Genomic DNA, 21,603 nt, shown 5'->3' with positions numbered 1-21,603 from the left:
GAAGTACTACTCTCTTAAGCACCTATTGTATTTATATTTTTCTACTTTTGCATTTTGGCTTTAGCACTAGATTATGCTCTCAGTCACTTTGTTTAGATGCACTTGAGTTCTGGCAGGTAGTAGTAACTGTACACTTGCTTTGGATAAAAGTGTCTGCTAAATGACTGTAATGCAATGACTAATGTAAAATGTCCTCACTGCGTTTCGATTGGAACTGCCTTAGGCTAACACTGATCCTTTCCAAGAATCCTGTTGGGTTGTGGAGTAGGCCTAATGATAGAAGCTCATCTACCAGCAATCACAGACCCTGGTAGAACTTAAATTATGAAGAGGTTGGCTAATGTAATATTGTGGAGGAGCAAGCAAATAATTTACCCAGTTTGACATTTCCGAACATCGTGGCAAAATAGGATAAAAAGATACCCAAGGGCGGCTGGTCAGGAGGTGGAGCAGGTCATCCAATGATTGTAGGGTCGACGGTTCAAATCCCGGCTTCTCCTGTCTACATGTCGAAGTGTCCTTGGGCATGACACTGAACCCCACATTGCTCCCAATTAGCAGACTAGCACATTACATGGCACCTACCACCATTGGTGTGTATGTGTGTGTGAATGGGTGAATGAGAGGCCATTGTAAAGCGCTTTGGATGAAAGCACTATATAGTGCAGTCCCTTTACCATTAGCCTATTACCAACACTTTTAGACAACAAAAATCCTCAATTTTTTAGGGCTTGTCCTCATCTTACATTCCTTTAAAAAACAAAACAAATCAAACACAAACCAATACAATTTAACAATTTTCAACCACAACCCCTCCAGCCCCACTCCTGATGCTCTCCCAAAAGTTCTCCCAAAACTTTTAGAGCTGCATGAGTAAATGGCCACGACAGGCTGCAGATGCTCAGCCTGAATGCCTGACTGCACACTTGTGCCAATCAGTGTTGAACCATGTGTTAAGCAAGTGAAGGGAGAGACACAGATTGAAGGTAAAGGTTGAACGGTAGTTTGACAGACAGTTAATGTGTTCATTTCATGTGAATATTCTGGCTACCTACAATCTAAAGCATTCAAACACCTGCAGTCTCACACTGTTAGAATATAATACCTTTACTTTAACTGGAAGGATTTCAAATAATACACAGCTGCACTATTTGCATAGCACAAGAAGATGAGTTTAAGTGCAGTGGATAAGATTGCACCATCATGTACAGTAGATGATTGCTTCCAATCCAGACCAGCAGATGTGGCTGTTTGACTTCTTGGGGTCATCCAGTTTTTACTGTAGCCTATATGAGAATACTTCAGCCATGTCTTTCCGCTGTTGTTTGAAAAACAATTTGTACTCAAGTTATATAGGCTTGTTTTTACATTGTTTTAACCGTCAATTAGATATGCAGAGATAATGACCAAATACTGTGAATTTCACCTATTGGATGTTCTTGATGAGGTGATCCTTATCCCCAGGCAAGATTTGAGTTACTCATGCATATCAACCATGACATTGGTTTTAATAGACACACTTATTCTGATTGGTTTTGCTCTTGACAGATGTACGTATTGTAAGTTGCTTCAGTTAGAAGTGTCTGTTAAATTACAAAAATGTAAAAGTGGGTCAAGTCTTTCGCTCCATTGCACCAATGGGGAATAAAATGGTGCCGCATTCTGGCGTGAACATTTTGCAATGACCATACATTAGAGACACATCACATGGTCACTGAGTCAGTTGGTCAGCAAACAAAAACCAACACAGCTCCATTTATAGCCTATAGATCTGTTTACAGGTTATGTGTGCCCTGCGTGGTAGCCTCCGGTGTGTGTGTGTGTGTGTGTGTGTGTGTGTGTGTGTAGACTATTTTTCTGTATGAATAGCCGAACGCCTGTTAACGTTACAAAATGCATGATTTACACAATAGGGCATGCCGTGCTACAAATGTAGTTGCACCAAATTGCCTTTCATCATCTCTTGGTTGTTTTCATCAATACAATGATTTATTCTTCCAAATATTTCATTTCATTCCCATTCTGCATAGTCTACGACTCCATATGGATTGCAATCATGGCAGCCGTTCTACTGACCACTATTGCAGCCGGGCCGAAATGGACACAAAGTCACAATCGGGGTATTCAAGAGAGAATTTAGACTCAGCCTACACTTGTCTGACCTCTTCCATTCAGCTCTGACATCGTCTGATGTGGTATTGAGTAGCACACCCATTGTTTGGCTGACCGTCAGGTTGGTGTCATTCTTGATGGGAGAACTCTTTATGAGAAAATATAGCTTTATCTCCCAACCGCTAAAACGATAGCCTACAGTAGACACCTACAGTTCTATCATGATGACCTTGTATCCAGGGACAATGGAATGTTTCCATGACAACCTCTAGTAATAATTCAAAGACAATTAGGAGATGCATAACCCAGCAAACATGCGGACGTTGAAACAACGTTAATATGACGTAATTTTTCGACGCCGAAAAACGGTCCCTGGACGGTGCAGAACGTAGGTTGAAATGACGTCATTTCCAGACGTCGTCATTTTCATCTCGACGTCGGAACTTCGACGTCCAATTCTAGTCCAAATGTGGTCGTTCCTACGTCAAGGTGACGTCAAAATGACCTCTGTTTCTACGTCAAGGTGACGTCAAGATGACCTCTGCTTCTAGTCCAAATGTGGTCATTTGTACGTCTATTCTACATCCAGGTGACATCAACATGACCTCTGCTTCTAGTCCAAATGTGGTCGTTTCTACGTCTATTCTACGTCAAGGTGACGTCAACATGACCTCTGCTTGTAGTCCAAATATCGTCATTTGTACGTCTTTTCTACGTCCTTTAAAAAACTTAAGACGTCAATTAACATTGCAATGTAAAATGATCAGTAAAAGGAGCCACTGTCTGAAAACAAGTAGTTTTGCACAGAGCTCTGTGCAAAATTCTACTTGTTTTCAGACAGTGGCTCCTTTTACTGATTATTTAACATTGCAATGTTAATTAATTGTAAACACATTTGAATGCTACTAAGCAAAATGAACTAACATACACCTCTGAAGAACTGGGATTACAGTTATGCACATTAACAAATACAATTACATCCACACATTAAAGCACCAGTTTCTTAACTTATATTTATTTACCAAAAATATTAGCAACCAGAACTGTACAGAACATTTAGAATAGTAAAAAAAAATATTTTCCTTTCTAATATAAAGTGCACCACAAATAAACTTGCTCCTGCTCAATCATATAAATGAGAAAAGAGAAGCTTTTTCAAGAGAACACAGATGCTCCTAAATAAATAAAAAATGTAGGAGCACTGAAAATGTATCGATTCAACAAAAAAAGCCAGATTGAAAGGAAAACGGAGCGAGTGTGCATGTGAGTGTGAGTGCATGAGTGTGTGCATGCGAACACAGAGTGCGAACACAGAGAGAGAGTGCGAACACACACACACACACACACACACACACACAGAGCGAACACAGAGAGAGTGCGAACACACACACGAGAGAGAGAGAGAGAGAGAGAGCGAACACACACACACGAGAGAGAGAGAGAGAACACAGAGAGAGAGTGCGAACACACACACGAGAGAGAGAGAGAGAGAGAGAGAGAGAGCGAACACACACGAGAGAGAGAGAGAGAACACAGAGAGAGAGTGCGAACACACACGAGAGAGAGAGAGAGCGCGAACACACACACACGAGAGAGAGAGAGAGAGAGAGAGAGAGAGAGAGCGAACACATAGAGAGTGCGAACACACACACACACACAGAGAGAGAGCGAACACACACACACGAGAGAGAGAGAGAGAGAGCGAACACAGAGAGTGCGAACACACACACACACACACACAGAGTGCGAACACACACACACACGAGAGAGAGAGAGAATGTGATAGTATGAGTGTGCATGTGAACATGGAAAGATGATCAAGAGGGTGTCATGGTTCAGTCCTCAGTGCCTGGTCCTTGGCCCCCCTTCCTTTGTTTAGCGTGTTTGAGGTGTTCCCCAACATACTGCTTTATCTCCTCCTCTTTGGCTGTTGGCTGTGCCTGCAGGACTGCGTCTGCATATAGAATAAGAAATCAAATGTGAAAAGGCATGATGCATTGTACATCCACAGCTAGTACCTCCACAACTAGTAGTAATGTAATTTCTACACCTAACCAGCACAATATTTAAAATGTTATCTCCAACTACAGGTAGACAGTTGGCATTATTTTGTCGTCAACAGGGGAGTAAATGTTTTGCCAATGGAACAGGTTAGGGGTGCTAGTTCTCTTATTCTAATTTGCTCCTACTATACATGAAATATGAGCCGGCTTACCTTTTGTTGCTCGAAACAGTGCAGTGTCGATAAAGGGCCGCTTCTTCCCCCCCGACCCTCTTAAGTTGAATTTCGTCATCAGCCAGTTGCTCATGAGCCTGAAGAAAAACAAAATTACATACATTAAAGATTAGGATGTATGATTTTTTGTAAACATGGCATGGAATTATCAGTACACGCTTTCATCTCATCTAGGTTAGACTACTGTACTTCACTATTCCCCTGTCTCACTAAATCATCCATAGACCAACTTCAACGTGTCCAAAATGCTGCTGCAAGACTAATCACCAGGTCAAAAAAAATCACTCTTATCACTATATTGGCTCCCCATATCCGCCAGGATCCAGTTCAAGGTCCTGGTGGTCACATTTAGAGCCCTCCACCACCAAGCCCCGCCCTACATCACCGAACTGCTGCGCCCCTACACTCCCTCCAGATCTCTTAGGTCCTCTAACCAGGAGCTTCTGGGGGTCCCCGGGACCAAGCTCAAGACAAAAGGGGACAGAGCTTTTGGGGCCTCGGCCCCCAAACTCTGGAACGCTCTCCCTCAACACGAGAGACCTGCAGTCCGAGGCCCAGTTTAAAAAACATCTAAAAACCCACCTGTTCACTCAGGTTTTCGGGCCCTAGTAAATCCATGTGATCATTGGTGTCTACGCTGCTATTTGTCAGACTGTCCCTGTTTTTTGCACTTGAATGTATTTATTCTTTGTGTTTGTAAGTTGAATGTTGCTCCCATACTGTATGTTTTTTGTCTTTTTCTACACTGTATTTTGCACTTTACTGCACTGTATTTTGCATGTGTTTTTTCTGCTCATGTACACTGTTACTATGTCTTTTTGTATTTGTAAGATTATTTTATCCGTTGCTCTGAAATACTGTACAGCACTCTGCATTCGCGCTGGGAGGGCGCTTTATAAATAAACTTTACTTACTTACTATCTTTTATACACGTCCTCCAGGCTAACACTTTAGCTCAAAACAAATATCAAACGTCACACACAGGCTATTTCTTATTATATGTTGAAACATTACCTGTTCAGAACTTTGTGGACGCATTCCTTCGTGTCCTTCCCCCCAATGCGAACGAGTCGCAGCACCTGTTGGAATAATTAAGTCCATGTAAACTTCAATATACTGCAGAAGACCATAAAAACCGTGTGCAGGTGCATATTATACTGCTTTATATGTGGTTAATTACTCTCTTGTAAAGGCTCTACCTACCAGGGTTTTGAAGGCTTCTTCATCACCAAGGCGTAGCTCCTCTCTGTCGAACTCCTCCAGGCTGTCCATCGTGTGAACATGATGGGTGGAAGTCTGATGGGTGGAAGTCTCAGGTTCTGCTCTCGCAATTCTGCGCACCTCCTGCCGGATTTCTGCCAATATCGCTAAGGACTTCTTCTGGTATACTGAAAAAAATGACAAACATGTATATTAACACAAATAAATATTCACATTAATAGATATAACCCTACAATGATACAAAGCACTGCTGTTTGAAGTGCAGTTTGTGTCCTGATAGGAGATGGGACAACAACTGAGGGAATATTTAAGGAGAGAAAAGGCAGGTGAGAGGCTTCCAAATTATAAGTGTCCCCCAGTGTTCTTGGCCAGTGACCTGTCCCCCTTGAAATAGCTCAGAACTTACCTCCTGTTGGCATAGGGAACCGGCCCCTCTGTGACTCCCCAGTCTCCACTGCTGGTATAAGAAGAAAGGTATTTTGTATTCAAACTACCCAAGACACAGATGACCATGCATTAGCTGAGAAATACAAAGTCTGGCATAACTGTAACCAATACTATTTGTCTAATTATAAAGGCATTGATTACTTGAACTCACCATGCCTGACTGTATCCCTGGATTTTTCACGTCTGGACGTCTGGCTGTGGGACGTTTGGCTGTGGGACGTCTGGCTGTGGGACGTCTGGCTGTGGGACGTCTGGCTGTGGGACGTCTGGCTGTGGGACGTCTGGCTGTGGGACGTCTGGCTGTGGGACCTGCTGGGAACTCTGGACCGAACACTAGAGTGCGTGGAGTCACTGGAGTCTTGGCTGGGACTGTAGCCAGCCCTTTGCGACTTACAATACTCCAATGCTGTTATAAGAAGAAAGGCATGCTTTATAAATTATAATTTATATTTTGTATTACAATTTCCACAAGAAACAGATGACCATGCGTTTGATGATAAATACCAGTGTGGCAAATTCTAACAAAATTGCACCAATTCTACTTTGTCTAATTATAAAGGCATTGATTACTTGAACTCACCACGGCTGGCTGTGTCCCTGCAGTCACTTCTGGACCTCAGACTGTGGGAGCTGTGATCGCGTCTGGACCGACTGTCGGACCCAGGATCCATGGTTCGGACAGAGTGTCTGGAGCTGGAGGATTGGCTGACACTGTGCCTGGACCTGTTGCTGGATCTAGACCTAGATGATTAGGGTTCAATATTTATTGGACATAATATATAACACAATGTCACACTGAGAAAAGAGCAACCCTTTTGGTTGGTTTTGGATGTTGACAATCACAACCAGTAACAAATATAGTTCAATGCCCCAGCTGTGGCTTAGGCCAAGCTCAAAGCTGTAGGAAATCACTATGCCAGTGTTGGCTGGAGAACAGCTAGAAGTCAGTACTGATGCTGTGCCCAACACTGTACCTGGAGCGATGAACGTCTTGCCTGGCCGATTTGGAAGGTTCTCTGCTGTAGCGTGGTCGGTGTGAGACTGGTGTGCCTCTGCAGTGCTTCCGAGGTGTGGGGGGTGTCGACATTGATCTATAATGTACTGCCTTCTTTGAGCCTGAGAAATACAAAAACACATTTTAGATTCAAAACATATGCCTTTGAAAACACAAGTGTGTTGCATATATACTCACCTGAACCTTCACTGCGCTGTGATCCTATTTCCAGGTCCGAGCGGGCAGACCTTGCAGCTCGATCAGACTCCATGTAATTGTCAACCATGCCATCCGGCTGGAATTCTTGTTCCTGGTAATCCGGCAGGACTGGGGAGTCTAAACAGAACATGAACACGATTAATACGTTTCAAAGTGTATAAATCTGTTGTGTGTGTGGGATGTCACCTCAGGGATAACCGTCTCTTAATGTACTGTGCCTGTATAATGCATTTTGTATTGTCTATATGACTGTGTTTTGAATTGTTATTTATTGGGGACTACGGATGGAATTTAGCAGCAAGCTAACTCCGGTATATTTACATGTTGAAGTACTTGTACACCTGTCCATGAATGTACACTGTCCCGTCACAATAAACTGAATTGAAACTGTTCCAAAATAATTCACAGGCATTATGACAGACACCATGATTTCAACTTTGTGCAACGGGAGATGTTTACTCACGTGGAGGACTGCTCTGAGAACTCTCTGCAGGCTCCACTGGGGGAGACGTGGCTGGTTTTTCTGAGTAAGAAACATAAGATCAGCTTGTTAATGTTTTCATGTTGCGTGTACCCAATACATTAATGTATCTTTTATAACAGCAATACTCACTAGCTGGAGGTTTTTGGCTGGACTGAATCTTCGATGGTGGGGCAGGGAATGGAGGCAGGTTCTTAACTATACAGATGCAACAAAGTAAAACATATCAAATACAAAGAAAATAGTTTGTAATTTCTTTTTCATATAGGACTTTAAATTGAATATATGAAGTTACCCTTCTTCCCCATGAAGTCCTCCTCATCAGATTCTGTTACAAAACAAGATATAAAACATGAATGGTCAACATGTGAGGCCCGTCTGTTAACACATTTCATCCTACTATAAATGCAGGTTCCCAACACAGGTCTCATTAACAAATTATGAGAAACATACCGAATGTCGCTACAAAATCATCCTGTTTTTTCTTTGTAGTTTTCCTCTTTCGTCTTCCTCCCTCTACCTCCTCATCCGGTTCTGCGTTGGTGGTGTAGTTGTACTCTCGACACTCAAGTATGTTATCTAAAAGTTATGGGTCAAAGGCAGATAAGAATGGTCCGTTACCCAGGAGGGACATTAAATTCAAATATGATCCAAGAATCCAAATAAGCTTAATATTTTAAGCTTAGAAATGTTACTATAATCCTTCCTGTGTAACGGACCATTCTTATCCGTCTTTGACCCTTATACAATTCAACTGTAAACATTGATTCTAAAATGCTGACTTGATTCTTGACAAAATTATAAAAAAAATAATGAATAAAACTTGCCTGAAGTTTTCTTTATCTTTTTCAACTTGTACTTCTGCCAGTCCTCCTCGGGTATCATTCGTGCCTTAATGGCCTTATCAAGGTGACCCTTCTTCATCTTCTTTGGCCATCTAACGACGTTGTTTGCTTCGTCTATCCAACAATGAGGAATTGTCTCCTCATACTCCTCTCCATTCTCCTCCACCCACACAGCCTTGCAATACATGACCTGAAAAGACGGCACACAAAAAATTATATTAACCATATATATCACCAAGCGTCCTGTTAGTAAAGGGCTAAGATAAGAATTACATATTTGTACGCCTCGGGTAGTGTGTTGGTTCAAATTACATGAGGCATTAAAGGGCCAGACCACCCTTAATACAAGTATATTTTTTTAAAATTCAAAATTTTCTGAGTTTGAAAAAACACAAAGTATGTCTCTAGCCCATTCCTGTGATTTATGATGATTTAAAAACACTCCCAAGAGACTTTTTTGCTTGGAAAATGCAGGTGATCGATGCTCTAGGAAGGCGCAGCTGAAAGAATAGATTCTAACCTTTAATATTCCAAACCATGTCGTTCAATACCATGGCGAAGTGGTAGGAGGACATAACCGTCTTCCTGCGGGAGGCAAGCCACCTTGCGGATCAGATCCTTTTCACGCAGTAGTTGTTTTTCCATCCTGCCCTGCCCATTCGTGCACACGATGTTTAGGAGATCTGAGCGACATGGTTTGTCAAATAATAGTGACGTGTGGCGCTGGTCCAAAATCTCACAGGCTAAAGTCCCATCTGCATTCTTCTGTCTAACAAAAGCAAATCTATTGTCCTTCAAAAGAAAACAACTGTCCTTCTCTTTAACAGAAACAATTGCTTTAGGATGCTTTTTGATAGTGTTCAATTGTGATTGTTCAATTTCGGCCAAACGCCTGGTGACTTGTTCGAGAGGACTTCTCCCACTCCTCACGTGTTTCTTGATTTGCTGCAGGTAGTTTTCAAAAGGAAAACTGGAGATGTCATTTAACGAACAGTGGAAGTGGCTGACATCTTCATGGAGATGTATTAGTCCATGCACATTGTATACAGAAAAGCTGTCGCCATAAAGGGCAGGACAGCACTCGACAAAGTGTTTAATTAGCTGTTGAGCATATTCTAGGAAACCATTCCTAGTCTCCTCCTCTGCCTCTAGCATTATCGACATGGCTATCGTCAAGGACAAGAAATGGTGGTATGTTTCCTTGGACAACACCTTTTTTAGTACCACTGGTCCTGTGTATAGCAAAAATTGCCGTAGTTCAGTGGCCTTCCACCTATCTAGCTCATGTAAACTGCGGGGTTGACGCGCAAACTCACTTGGCATCTTGCCTTTCAGTGCAATTAGTTGTTCAGATATTGAATTCCTTTCCCCGACCCTTAAACGACAAATAGATGGTGGGCCACGGGTCAAGTGATATAACATCCGTTTAACTACACCCAAGCAGACCATGTGCATGTAGTCCAGCACAAATGAGGTAACACAAGGAACTCCTGCATCAATTAGGGGGCTAGCACTAGTTTGATGGTTGCTGTACTCTACTCTAGCAAAGGCTTCGTCTGTTCGAGGAGCGCAGTCCTGGTCACTGAAAGTCATTCTGTTGTCATGATAAACACCTCTGACGAGACATCTTTCACAAGACTCATAAGAATTATGACCCTTGATACATTTTAGATAAGCCCTGGCTGGCGCATCACACACCAGAGCTTCTAGATGGACATTGTACCTTTGGTCTTGAAACACTATCCCATTCTCTTTGAGCCGTCTGTACTCAGTCAAAAAATCTTCGAGATACTCATCAAGAGGATTGGGCTTACTGGATCCACTATACATGGCTACAATAAATGGGTCAAAATGGCCAACCTTTGCCAGTATTGGCCAGAACTGTACTCCGCTACTTTTAAAAAGTGGGATGCCATCAATGTTAACAGTTAATTTTAACTGATTGCTCTCTGTTTGGCTTAGGAAAGGCGTAATCCCCTTTTCCAACCCGTAGTAACTGTACTGCCCCCCACATTTGTCTATAGTGGAATTTTGGTTTGGTGTTTTACGAAGTGTTCTAAAATCTTTAGGCAATAGGTGACCTTGCTTTCTCAATATGGACATTAATTCATTCCCTGCTCTATTTGTCACTTTGTTTTTTGAGGCCCACTTTCTCAAGTCATCTTCAAAGCTGATAGCTACTTCAACATCATCAACATCATCTACTTCCATTTCTGAGTCACTAGACAATTCCTTTTCCGAGTCACTATATTCTATGACTGTGTCAGAACTATCCAGGGTCCCAGGTTTACTGTTTGGAGTCACAGGGACATTGTCAATATGAGTCCCAGGCATATCGTCACTATCAGAATGATTTTCATGTAGAAACTCATCCAAGTCTCGCTGGCGTTTTCGCCAGACTCTCATGTATGCAGCCATCTGAAAACACAGACGGGAGTCTACATAAGTTTAGTTTAACAGTATATTTGAAAGGACAGGAAAATCTGATGTGCTAAGTCTTGTACCTTGTTTGGTTGGCTTCAGTCTTCACAGACGGCGGCGGCCCTTCAGCTGGCGCTGCGGCGGTCCTTCACAGACGGCGGCTATATATCTAAGCTGAGAGAGAGAGAGAGAGAGAGTTGCTGATATCCATGAGGTTGTGCTCCATTCTTTGAAATCTCTGGAAGAACCTCAACTGTCAGAATATTCTCCCAATAAACGAGTGACCACAGCACGGCATGCCTAAAATTTGACTTGACAGTCTGAACAACGGCGCTAAACACGCACTAGATATTTGAATACACCCTGAAATTAAGGAAAATCAAAGACAAAACTGAGCACAATCTAAAAGGACATGTCTCGTATAATATAACAATTGATGGCTTATCCATCAACCAAGATTAGCTAGCCATCACAAAAGCTGTATTAGCAGGATAGAAGCACAATATAGCTAGACAATCCAAGGTCAATCTTTGCCATCCTACATAAATATCAAACGCTCGTATGTTCGGTTTAGGCTGTCTGATAGCTCAATGCTAGCTTGCTAAGTCTCCCGCGCTAGCGCTAGCCCGCGCTAGCCCGCGCTAGCCCGCGCTAGCCCGCGCTAGCCCGCGCTAGCCCGCGCTAGCCCGCGCTAGCCCGCGCTAGCCCGCGCCCTAATCTAGCTAGAGCCTAACAGTGTATTGTGTCTCACCTCACTCAATATAAACTCAATATTTGCCATCCAACATACTGTTTCCACCCAGCTCGCTAGCGCTAGCTAAAGCTGGAGCTCGTGCTAGTTAGCTGTTGAAGCTAACTAGCGAGCCTCGTGCTCTCCTCCCCTACTAACACACGCAGGTTGCGCGAACGTTCGACATACGGCCGCTTTAGGTGACGATTCGTGTGCGCCGCGTGCGGAAATTACGCGGCCATTTACGGAAACGCGAGATCTGCCGTTTAGTAGACGCTACGTAAGAACGACACGTCATTCCGAAGTTGCGGCCGCGTGCAAAGAACGCACGTGATCACGTGGGCAGGAACCTCCGTCATAAACTCACCTGGCTGACACTAGATTAACAGGTATTTATATGACTTGGTCAGCACGTCTTTTTCGCACGGTGCAAATACGGTGCGGCCGCGTGCAAAAAACGTGGGCAGGAACCTCCGTCATAAACTCACCTGGCTGACACTAGATTTACAGGTATTTATATGACTTGGTCAGCACGTCTTTTTCGCACGGTGCAAATATGGTCACTTACTTACTAAACCCTGACCACTGGCTATATTTAGCATTTGCAGTACCACTGGCTATATTTAGCATTTACCAGTACAAAAACGAATTAATGCTATATGGGGATATAGCAGCAAGCATTATGATACAAACCAATATAAGACTGAACAGTTTAGAACATTTTATTACACAAAGTACATTACAAATTAAAAGTATACATATTTACAAGGATGAGGTTTACGGTCTGTCACATTACGCATAGCCAGAAAAGCAAAAAAAAGCATGTACAAGCTCTGGCTAGCAACCCATTATCTGACAATTGCAAAAGTTCTAAAAACAAAAATGAAACAGTGCGCATTCTGTGACAGGCAGACCGGGAACAGACCGTTGTATCCCACAAAAAAAAGGTTAAAATGTACAAAAACTATTTACAAAAAAGGCATCCATCCTGGCAGGCTGGAAAGGCAGGTTTAGGGAGACGGGCTGGGGGTCACCCACATCTGAATCGAGGGTCTGGGCAGAAGAGGTCATCCTCCTCTGAATACTCCACTGTGGTCAGGGCTGGAGCTGCGGTCAGGGGCTGGGCTGGGGAGGTCAGCTGGGCTGGAGCAGATGCCTAAGGACATAATGAAATGGCTGTAAAAGCAAATCGCATACGTTCATTGGAAGCGTGCCATGTCACTGGATACGAGAAAATTAACTGCCTGACATCACATACCTTTTTGCATCGAGCAGGGGCATGTTTCAGCATCTCCTGCAGCTGGGCAGACACCTCCGTCACAGTGGTGCTTGGCTTACAGGCCATAACTGCACCTTTTAACCAAAAAGGGAATGGTTTCAATGCACATGGCATGAAGCAAAGACAATGTATTATTTTGCGAAAATATGAACAATCCCTTACGTAATATGACATTGTAGAGGGTCATATTCTTCAGAGGCTTCTTCCCCCTCTTCCCATGGACGCTGTAGACACACCACACTCTGTATGGCAATGGCTGACAGCACCCGCCGGACCACATCTGGCAGATCTTTGCCGCCAATGGAACTCAGATATCGTGTCTGCAAAACATAAAGACAATCATTTACTTTTACATTTCCTTAACACTTCTCTGCAAAAATAAGGAACAAAGTTCTGCCTTGAAGTTACTCACCATCTTCCTTTGATGATCCTTGTCCTTCAGCTGCTCCTCCAAGACCAGCAGCTCCTCCTCCGTTTTAGCAGGGTGCAGGTCATCCAGTACTGCTCCCCGATAGCTGTCTGCAGACTCGCCGGACAGTCTCTGCTCCAGCCTCTGCTCCAGCCTCATCATTGTCTGTGCCATCTCCCTCAGACTCTGCATGACGCTGGAGAACTGCTGACACATCATCCTCTGGAAGTCTGGATATTAAACACAGATGTGGCTATAAGTAATTGTACGGTCCCATAATGGATATTCAGCTCAAAGTATATCCCTACATGCAGCATGAAGTAGTTCACAAAATTCAGCATACCAGCATCTGCAGAGCTTGATGGCAACCCTGCTGGAGCTGTTGGTCTCACAGGCGATGGCATCAGAGAACTACCTGAAAACCAGAGGATAAAGGGATGAGCAGGAAACTATGGTGCTGGCGGCGTAGTGATTCTGGCATAAGGGGAAGAATCAACTCGACATGTCAGACCCTGACCTGGTCTGGCCGGGGTGCTAATCGCTGATGCATGCTGCTCGTGCCTGGACGTCTGAAGGGCTGAAGGGCCTGGGCTCACAGCGCCTTGGCTCAAAGGACCCGGGCGATGAACATCTACTGCCGAGTAGTGAGATGTGAGATGAGCGAATTAATGAACTGAGTACATGAGTCTTCAGACAGTCCTGAGTTAACTGTAAGTGTGCAAATATGCATAGACATTTCACCAACACAAACATGCATTGATACCTGCATTGATAACTGGCAGAGCAGGCCTTCCGGCTCTGGCACCTGGCATAGCTGGTCTGGTCTGAGTTCTGCCGACCGGCTGCCTGGGCACTGGAACATATAGTAGAGGTAAATTAGCTCAGATTAGTCAACTCAAGTAGTACTCTTTTGGGACTGTTGAATGCACTTTATTATATTACCTTCGTCACTGGAGTCATAGCGTGTGTTGCGCTGTCTCTTCCTTGTGTCTTGGGAGTTAATCCATTGATGACTGCTGCTCAAACACCTTCGCCAAGGCACTGGCTACTTCATAATGCTCTGTGTGTTCCTCAGCAGAGACAGAGGTTGTCATGGCTCCTCTTGATGTGCTTGTGGAGGTAGATCTGGGAGGTATAGGAGAATGGGCACTCAGAGCAGGAGAACACCCAAGTCTTGCACAACTCTAACATCACAGCTAGGAGAGCGAATGAGAGAGACCATTAAAAAGGATTATCTCACCTGTAGTACAAGTTCAAATATAGAGTGATTATACGTCATTGTAAATGAGAGCTTACTCTCAATTGATTCACGAGGTTAAATAAAGATTGAATGAATATGTAGCTAGTGGGGGGTTACAACCACACAACTGTGGAGAGAGAATGAGACACTTGGTTCCCTCCTCTACTGGTGTTCATGGCCATGGCCACACCTGGAATACTCCAACCCTGATTTAAAGGCATAAAAGTGGGGAACACATTCTTGAGACGGTTCCTAAAACTGGAGGGAAAAAAAACGGGAAAATGATCTTACCTCTCCTCATCACTCACTTCTCTATGGGGCTGAGCTCTACCCTGTCAGCAGTGGCAATACATGGGATAGCGGCTCAGCACACAGGAGAACTGCACAGAGAGGAAGGAGGAGAGAGAAAACCAACAACAAAAAAGGCAAGAAGGGTTAATAACTGAGCGAATCTTGCAAGTTTGCACTACAGGGAAGCAATTGCTCAATTTCCCTGATATTGTGGCGTCATTGGCGTCAGTGATGCGTCTTATGAATCTCACATGTCTACCGCTAACATTAACTCAATATCAATATCCCCATTTGTTTATCACGTCTATGGAAACGTATGTGCATTTGTACTTACGTGTGCCTGCCTATATTGATGATCAGGTGTTTCTCCACCTAAGGGCTGGCCAGACAGAACCATCAGAGACCATTGGGCTGAGCTGAGGAGAGAGCGACATGTTAGAGTGTATGTGTGCATATGTATATGGTGCTCTTCTGTTAATACTCATGAGGGCATTCAACTGAACAAGACTCACAGAGCCTGTGGTGCTGTCCCAGGACTGCCCCTGGCCACGCCTGTCCCCGTCTTAGCGCCTCTTCCTGCCCCGCTCACCTGCTTCTTGCTCAGTTCAAACAAGAACTGGGAGGTTGGCAACTGAGAGCATGGGAGGGGAGAGAGAGAGAGAAAGTGGGTGGGTGACCCTCTCGTAGGCTGACATGCACACTCCACAGGACCACGTGCCAAAAGCCAAGATGGCTTCTATAACAAATCCTGCTAGCTAGCCTAGCTCCGTTGTTGGGGCTTCTAGTGTTCTGTTAACGTTAAAATCGGAAAAATGAATGCCTAAAAACAAACACATACTAACGGTGTCGTGGGTTGATGCGAAATCAATGAGTAAGCTAATTATCCCATTTTATTCCAAGCGATGAAACAGTACGAACGTGCAGGAGCTCGCGCGAGCCTGTAATTAGGAAACAATGGCCCACAACAACACTTCATAAAAGTTATAGTGTACACAACTGAAATATTCTCACGTTGCCAAGCCAACATTATAATTTAAGCTACAATTACACAAAAGCGAACGTTTTAACAATAATTGCGAGAGTAATTTTACGTAGGCTACTTAGCTAGCCATGTACAGAAAAAGGCTAATCACGTTAGCTGGCTAGCTAGTTAGCCAACATTGGAAAGAGCATCTGCATATAGATAATCATTACAAAAGGGTAGCTTGCACATAACGTTGGTGTTTTACTGGGACGATACCAAAATACATAGTATGTATGTATACATTGAAATTGAGATACTTACATGATCTGTGTTGTCGACACAAAGACAGCATGTTCTCAAATCATTTCTGTATCAAACGGAGCGGAAGTTTAGTTCTTCTTCTTCGCTGGGTTTAGTGGCGGATGTGCATACCGCCACCTACTGGCACAGAGTGTGTAACTTGTTTGTCTAGTTCTTGTGTCACCTAAAGTAGCCCAATGCTTTGCATTCTACGTTCACTGCTCAGCGTTCATTGCTCACATTAAGGTTGCAAAATTAGGAGTTTATTCATAGGCATATTTTTTATCATTATTTTTATTAGGCCTAGACTGCAAATCTTTAGTGTTAATATTTACTGTAAATGAGAAATTACACACAAAACAGACATGCAGGATTTCTCCTCATTATTACAATTCTGTAACTGTATGACTTCAAAATGTATTTTAAAACCTAAGTAATTTACAAATGTTCTGACCCACTGTGACACATTTCCAATAAAGTCAGATTGGGACTGTGATCTAACCACATTGTCACGTTATTTAATTACATCGTATTTACGGATTTAAGCAGCAGTGGCGGCTACGTTCCCTTACAGTGTACTTGAGGACGGCTATTTTGGTTATTTTGCGACTGAAAAGGCAAGTGTCAGCTCGGTGTCAGCTAGGTCCGCTGCTGGTGACGTCGCAAAGTTACCACAATTACACCAATGTGTCCCGTCAGTTTTACGTACTGTGTTAGTAGGGTCAGACATCTCACAAAAGCTCAAGAAGTTTAGACAACGGAAATAAATCCAAGTAGCCAAGCCAACATTACAATTTACGACAAAACGCGAAAGTTAACCAACCATCATGGCGACAGAGTAATTTACAAAAGCACTCTTGAACAAACACTTACTGGAGGCTGTCCTGAGGGAAAACACAGATGCGTGGACTTTCCGTGGTTTTAGCTCAAATCAACCGTTACTCCTTCTTCTTCTTCTTCTGCACAGCTTGAATGTGAATTCAATACCGCCACCTACTGTAGGTCGACCAATTCTAACCTGTCAGTAGCCTAAATACAGTGTAATCTTTGTTTTATGTTCATTACTCACAGGTTGGAAAATTAGGGCTTTATTTGTAGGCATATTTTAATCATTATTTTTATTAGGCTTAGACTGTAAATCTTAATACAGAGAAAGAATGTGCCTACATATAATTATCAATGAACAGCCCTCCATCTTCCGTTTCACAGTGTATCATCATTATGATTATTATTATGATTAGTAGTAGCCTAATAGTAGTAAGAAGTGTTTTTGTGTTATGTTTTTCATAACAAGAAATATATACGTCCATATAACGTCACCAGAAATGACCAAGCCAGACGTCAAAATATTGAACGGGATTTCAACGTCAATAGGACGTCGGTCTATGACGTCGTTTTTTTCGTCAGGTTGAAAACAGGTTGAATTCAGGTCACTGACGGACGGACGGGAAAACAACCCTATTTCAACCGGAAATCGACGTCGAATGTTTAGTGGGAATAAAGTATTATGGAACGAGAAGCTGGGATGTTACGGATATCGCCACAGCTAGTGGTAGGCACGACGCACAGCGGAGTGCCTTATTAATGCACACCTATTCGTTGATTTTCCCTTATACAACGGTATAGATCCGGTCAATTGTCTCTATTGATCAGTTTGCATTGCCTGCATTAGCCACGCTAAAATGGAATGTTCGCACATCTTTTAATATCAATCGACTTCTTATTAATTTTCCAGATCAATGTTTACAAAGATGGGCTGTAGCATTGTCGTTGCCTGGCAACGCTCCCTTTATCAGCGGAAGTATCCGCAAATGATTAAGAAGCAGTGGGATGTCACGGATATCGCCATAGCGGGATGTAACAGCACTCCGCTGCGCATTGTGCATAACCACTCCCGCTAGCCGTGACGATATCCGTGACATCCCACTGCTTCTCGTTCGATAATGCTTTAATATATCTAGATGCCCACAACCTTGCCAAACTCCTTTCAACAAACTCACCCAAACCTTGCCAATGCTTGAGTCAGTGAAAGTGTTTGTGAAATTAAGTGTGGGTAAATGTTATGTCTTTTTACCCCTAGAGTAGGCCTATCTGCTATCTGTAACATGTACAGGGGTCAATGACGTACATGTAATTCAGTGTAACATTGAGTGTTAAAAAAGAAAAGAAAAGTGGTATTCAAAATAAAATAATGTCATTTTTTCTGGGTGGTTATATTTCTGCCAGTCTACGCATTGATATACAGTATAAACTTGTGATAATTACATTTTTCGAGGGGGCACTCAGCGTTGTAGCCTACTGAATGACATGGGACACATTTACATCATTGACCCACCTACTTGTACAAATCAAATGCTTGAGTGAAAGTGAGATAGCAATAAGAATAGGAGATATCGACGACTGTGATGTTCCTACCGCTGTGCCACCATAGGAAATGAACCAGGCTCATTCCGCTCTGCAACAGTCTCCTAGTCAAAGAACCAGATCCAGCTCTGTCCTTTCTCCACCGGTTGCTATGGTTCCGACATTATTTGTTATGTGGCCTCGACACGTTGCCAGATGTTGCTGACGTAGTTCATAAACAAACTAGCATAAATTAATAAATGAGAAAACATGCCTTCAGTGAAGCAGAAGCATGTTGCTCTGGTCACTCCACCAATCACCCATCTAAGAGGCAATGGATTTCCACTGACCTTTTAGAAAGGAGAGGTCACGTGCAATCAATGTTGTGGGCGGTCACCTCCATATTTGTTAGCTTTGATCACCCAGCGTGATGCCCAAAAATTTCACCCACTTTGCTGTCTTACTGTACATGTCTTGTTAAGTTATCAATGAACCCTTGAAGGCACCGTTAAAGTCATACGAGTGACCTCACAAATCAATGAAACCTTGGAGGCTTCATTATCTGATTCTTCTGGTCATACTGGTGACCTCAAATTACCCTCTATTGATGACTGAAGAGCTGTCAATGATGTTAACAGAGTGGGAAGACGTTCTGTGCTTATGGAAAATCTGCAACACCAGTTGGTCTGTAAACTAAGTGATTTTGTACTGTACAGCACACCATTATCTGCGCACCGTTTTGATGTGATTGGTCAGATACAAGATGCCGACACAGTTTGGAAGTGATACTGTTTCCCATGAACATGGAAGTGTATAGTAGAACGATGGTAACGCGTCGTACCCCTAGTTCTATGAGTGGAGCGAAGCTCCACAGGGCAGACTCCTTATTGGCTTAAACAATCGTAGCTACAGTACATGTCCAGATACGCCACTGTATCTTGGTCTACTTCACCACCTAAAGGGAAGTGCATAGCACAGACAATGACATTTGTCCTCAAGTATCAAAAGAAGAGCCATCAGCCATACAGTAAGCCAGGCTGGACCTGGTTGTGAAGCTACTCAGCTGAGCTCTCTCTCTCTCTCTCTCTCTCTCTCTCTCTCTCTCTCTCTCTCTTTCTCTCTCTCTGCATGTGTACTGTAAGTGTGTGTTTTGTGATGGTCCGTGCGCTGTGTGCATGCATATGTATGTATTTGTGGGCCTGGTGCACTTCTCCACACATAGTGATTAATAGAGAGCCTCTATGCCGATCACATTAATGATGTAGATTAGACAGAGCAGATGTGCTCTCTATGATAACTTTTCCATATCTCTCATATCAATAGTCTCTATATTTCTCTCTCTCCCTCTCTCTCTCTAGCAGGCCCACATATTGATGCAACAGTGCAGCCTCTCCACTAAAGCAATCAATCAAAATCTCCACCACCTGAGGCAGCCTCAAAGTGCTGCCCACTATCTTGGGTCTCCTCATTGAAAAAACTGCAGATACCGTGCTGTACTGGACCAGATTGGACTGCGCTGCTCAGTTTACATACAGTAGTGCACATGACACAGTTCAACTCCAAATAGACTGTAGTTGAGACTGTATAAGGTCTCCATAGGGATTCTCATTCATGTCACCATTCCATAATTTTTTTTCGGACTGTTTAGAAGCAGATGAATGATGGATTACTCCTTCCTATTACTGTGGGACAGGAAATAGGTATGGGTGACCTCTCTCTCTCTCTCTCTCTCTCTCTGGGGCAATCTTACTGGTTATACAACCAACGCTACTCTGTGTCATCTGCACTTCACCTCCCCAGCATAGGTAGGTTCATAATGGTGTTTTTTTTAGCCCTGATGAACGTCTAAGTACCGAAACGTTTTTTTTCCTGTCTTCTACTAAAGAGTTTGCCAGTAACACATCAGGGTCTGCCACACCTCTCCCATGATGCTCTAATCCTTTCTTGCTCTAAAAATGTAGTTTGATGTAATGTACTGCTCTATATATGGCTCTGTGTGCTACTAACCCTGCTCTGCCTCCCCTCTCCCTAGTGCCTCTCTCTCTCCCTCCTATCTTCTAACCAGGTCCAGTGGATGCCCCACTGTCACCAGCAGACCACCCTGAGACCGATAGATACCCCTGTGTCTGCTGCAGATGTCGTAACAAATTAGTTAACACACACACACGTACACACAGACATACAACAGTCCACTTCCGGCTTTAGGCCTGGGCCCAGTACCCTACCCCTCACCCTAACCCGGGTCCGTATCCTCTTCCTACCCCAACCCTACCCCTGACCCCTGCCTCTACCTGGACCCAGGCACACTCACACACACACTGACATACACCAGTCCTGGGCTCAGATCCCCTTCCCCTCACCCTAACCCGGGTCCGTATCCTTTTCCTACCCCCCACCCTACCCCAACCCCTGCCTCTATCGGGGCCCAGGCACGCACACACACACACACACACACACACATTAGTGTTTGCCACACCTCTCCCATGATGCTCTTAGCCTTTCTTGCTCTGAAAATGTAGTTTGACGTAATGTATTGCTCTATATATGGCTCCGTGTGCTACTAACCCTGTTCTGCCTCCCCTCTCCCTAGTGCCTCTCTCTCTCCCTCCTATCTTCTAACCAGGTCCAGTGGATGCCCCGCTGTCGCCAATGGACCACCCTGAGTCCGATGGATGCCCCTGTATCTGCTGCAGATGTCGTAGCAAATTAGTTAACACACACACACACACACACACACACACAGACATACAACAGTCCACTTCCGGCCTTAGGCCTGGGTCCAGTACCCCCTTCCCCTCACCCTACCCCGGGTCCGTATCCTCTTCCTACCCCAACCCTACCCCTGACCCCTGCCTCTACCTGGACCCAGGCACACTCACACACACACTGACATACACCAGTCCTGGGCTCAGATCCCCTTCCCCTCACCCTAACCCGGGTCCGTATCCTTTTCCTACCCCGACCCTACCCCTGACCCCTGCCTCTATCTGGGCCCAGGCACATTTATGCACACACAGACATACACCAATGTTTTGCCATGTCTCTCCTATGATGTTATTAGCCTCTCTTAC

At 43.9% G+C, this 21,603-nt stretch overlaps 1 protein-coding gene and 1 long non-coding RNA gene across 4 annotated transcripts; both read right to left on the bottom strand.

The window, feature by feature from the left end:
- Positions 1–3,187: 3,187 nt before the first annotated feature.
- On the bottom strand, positions 3,188–17,464 carry LOC311326260 (uncharacterized protein). 3 transcript variants are annotated; one of them, XM_084459132.1, is made up of 18 exons: positions 17,063–17,464; positions 11,060–11,150; positions 9,872–10,973; positions 9,076–9,500; positions 8,538–8,745; positions 8,164–8,289; positions 8,006–8,038; positions 7,843–7,908; positions 7,693–7,752; positions 7,209–7,346; positions 6,991–7,132; positions 6,597–6,757; positions 6,168–6,422; positions 5,976–6,026; positions 5,552–5,736; positions 5,363–5,427; positions 4,328–4,425; positions 3,188–4,066 (listed from the first exon to the last, which is right to left on the bottom strand). In XM_084459132.1, the coding sequence occupies exons 5-18, from the start codon at positions 8,740–8,742 to the stop codon at positions 3,948–3,950; spliced, it is 1,704 nt and encodes a 567-aa protein (XP_084315258.1). In that variant the 5' UTR covers positions 8,743–8,745; positions 9,076–9,500; positions 9,872–10,973; positions 11,060–11,150; positions 17,063–17,464; the 3' UTR covers positions 3,188–3,947. The 3 variants fall into 3 exon arrangements, with proteins under 3 accessions (XP_084315258.1, XP_084315257.1, XP_084315259.1); XM_084459131.1 differs by having other exon boundaries at positions 9,076–10,973; XM_084459133.1 differs by having other exon boundaries at positions 5,976–6,023; positions 9,076–10,973.
- LOC311329666 lies at positions 12,483–13,527 on the bottom strand. The gene is made up of 4 exons (XR_014631323.1): positions 13,398–13,527; positions 13,148–13,305; positions 12,965–13,059; positions 12,483–12,862 (listed from the first exon to the last, which is right to left on the bottom strand). It is a non-coding gene; the product is annotated as an uncharacterized lncRNA (long non-coding RNA).
- Positions 17,465–21,603: the final 4,139 nt, after the last annotated feature.

The sequence above is a fragment of the Borostomias antarcticus genome, assembly GCF_949987555.1.
Source record: "Borostomias antarcticus genome assembly, chromosome: 2".
NCBI classification, from domain to species: Eukaryota; Metazoa; Chordata; class Actinopteri; order Stomiiformes; family Stomiidae; genus Borostomias; species Borostomias antarcticus.
This window is presented reverse-complemented; position numbering and strand designations above follow the sequence as displayed.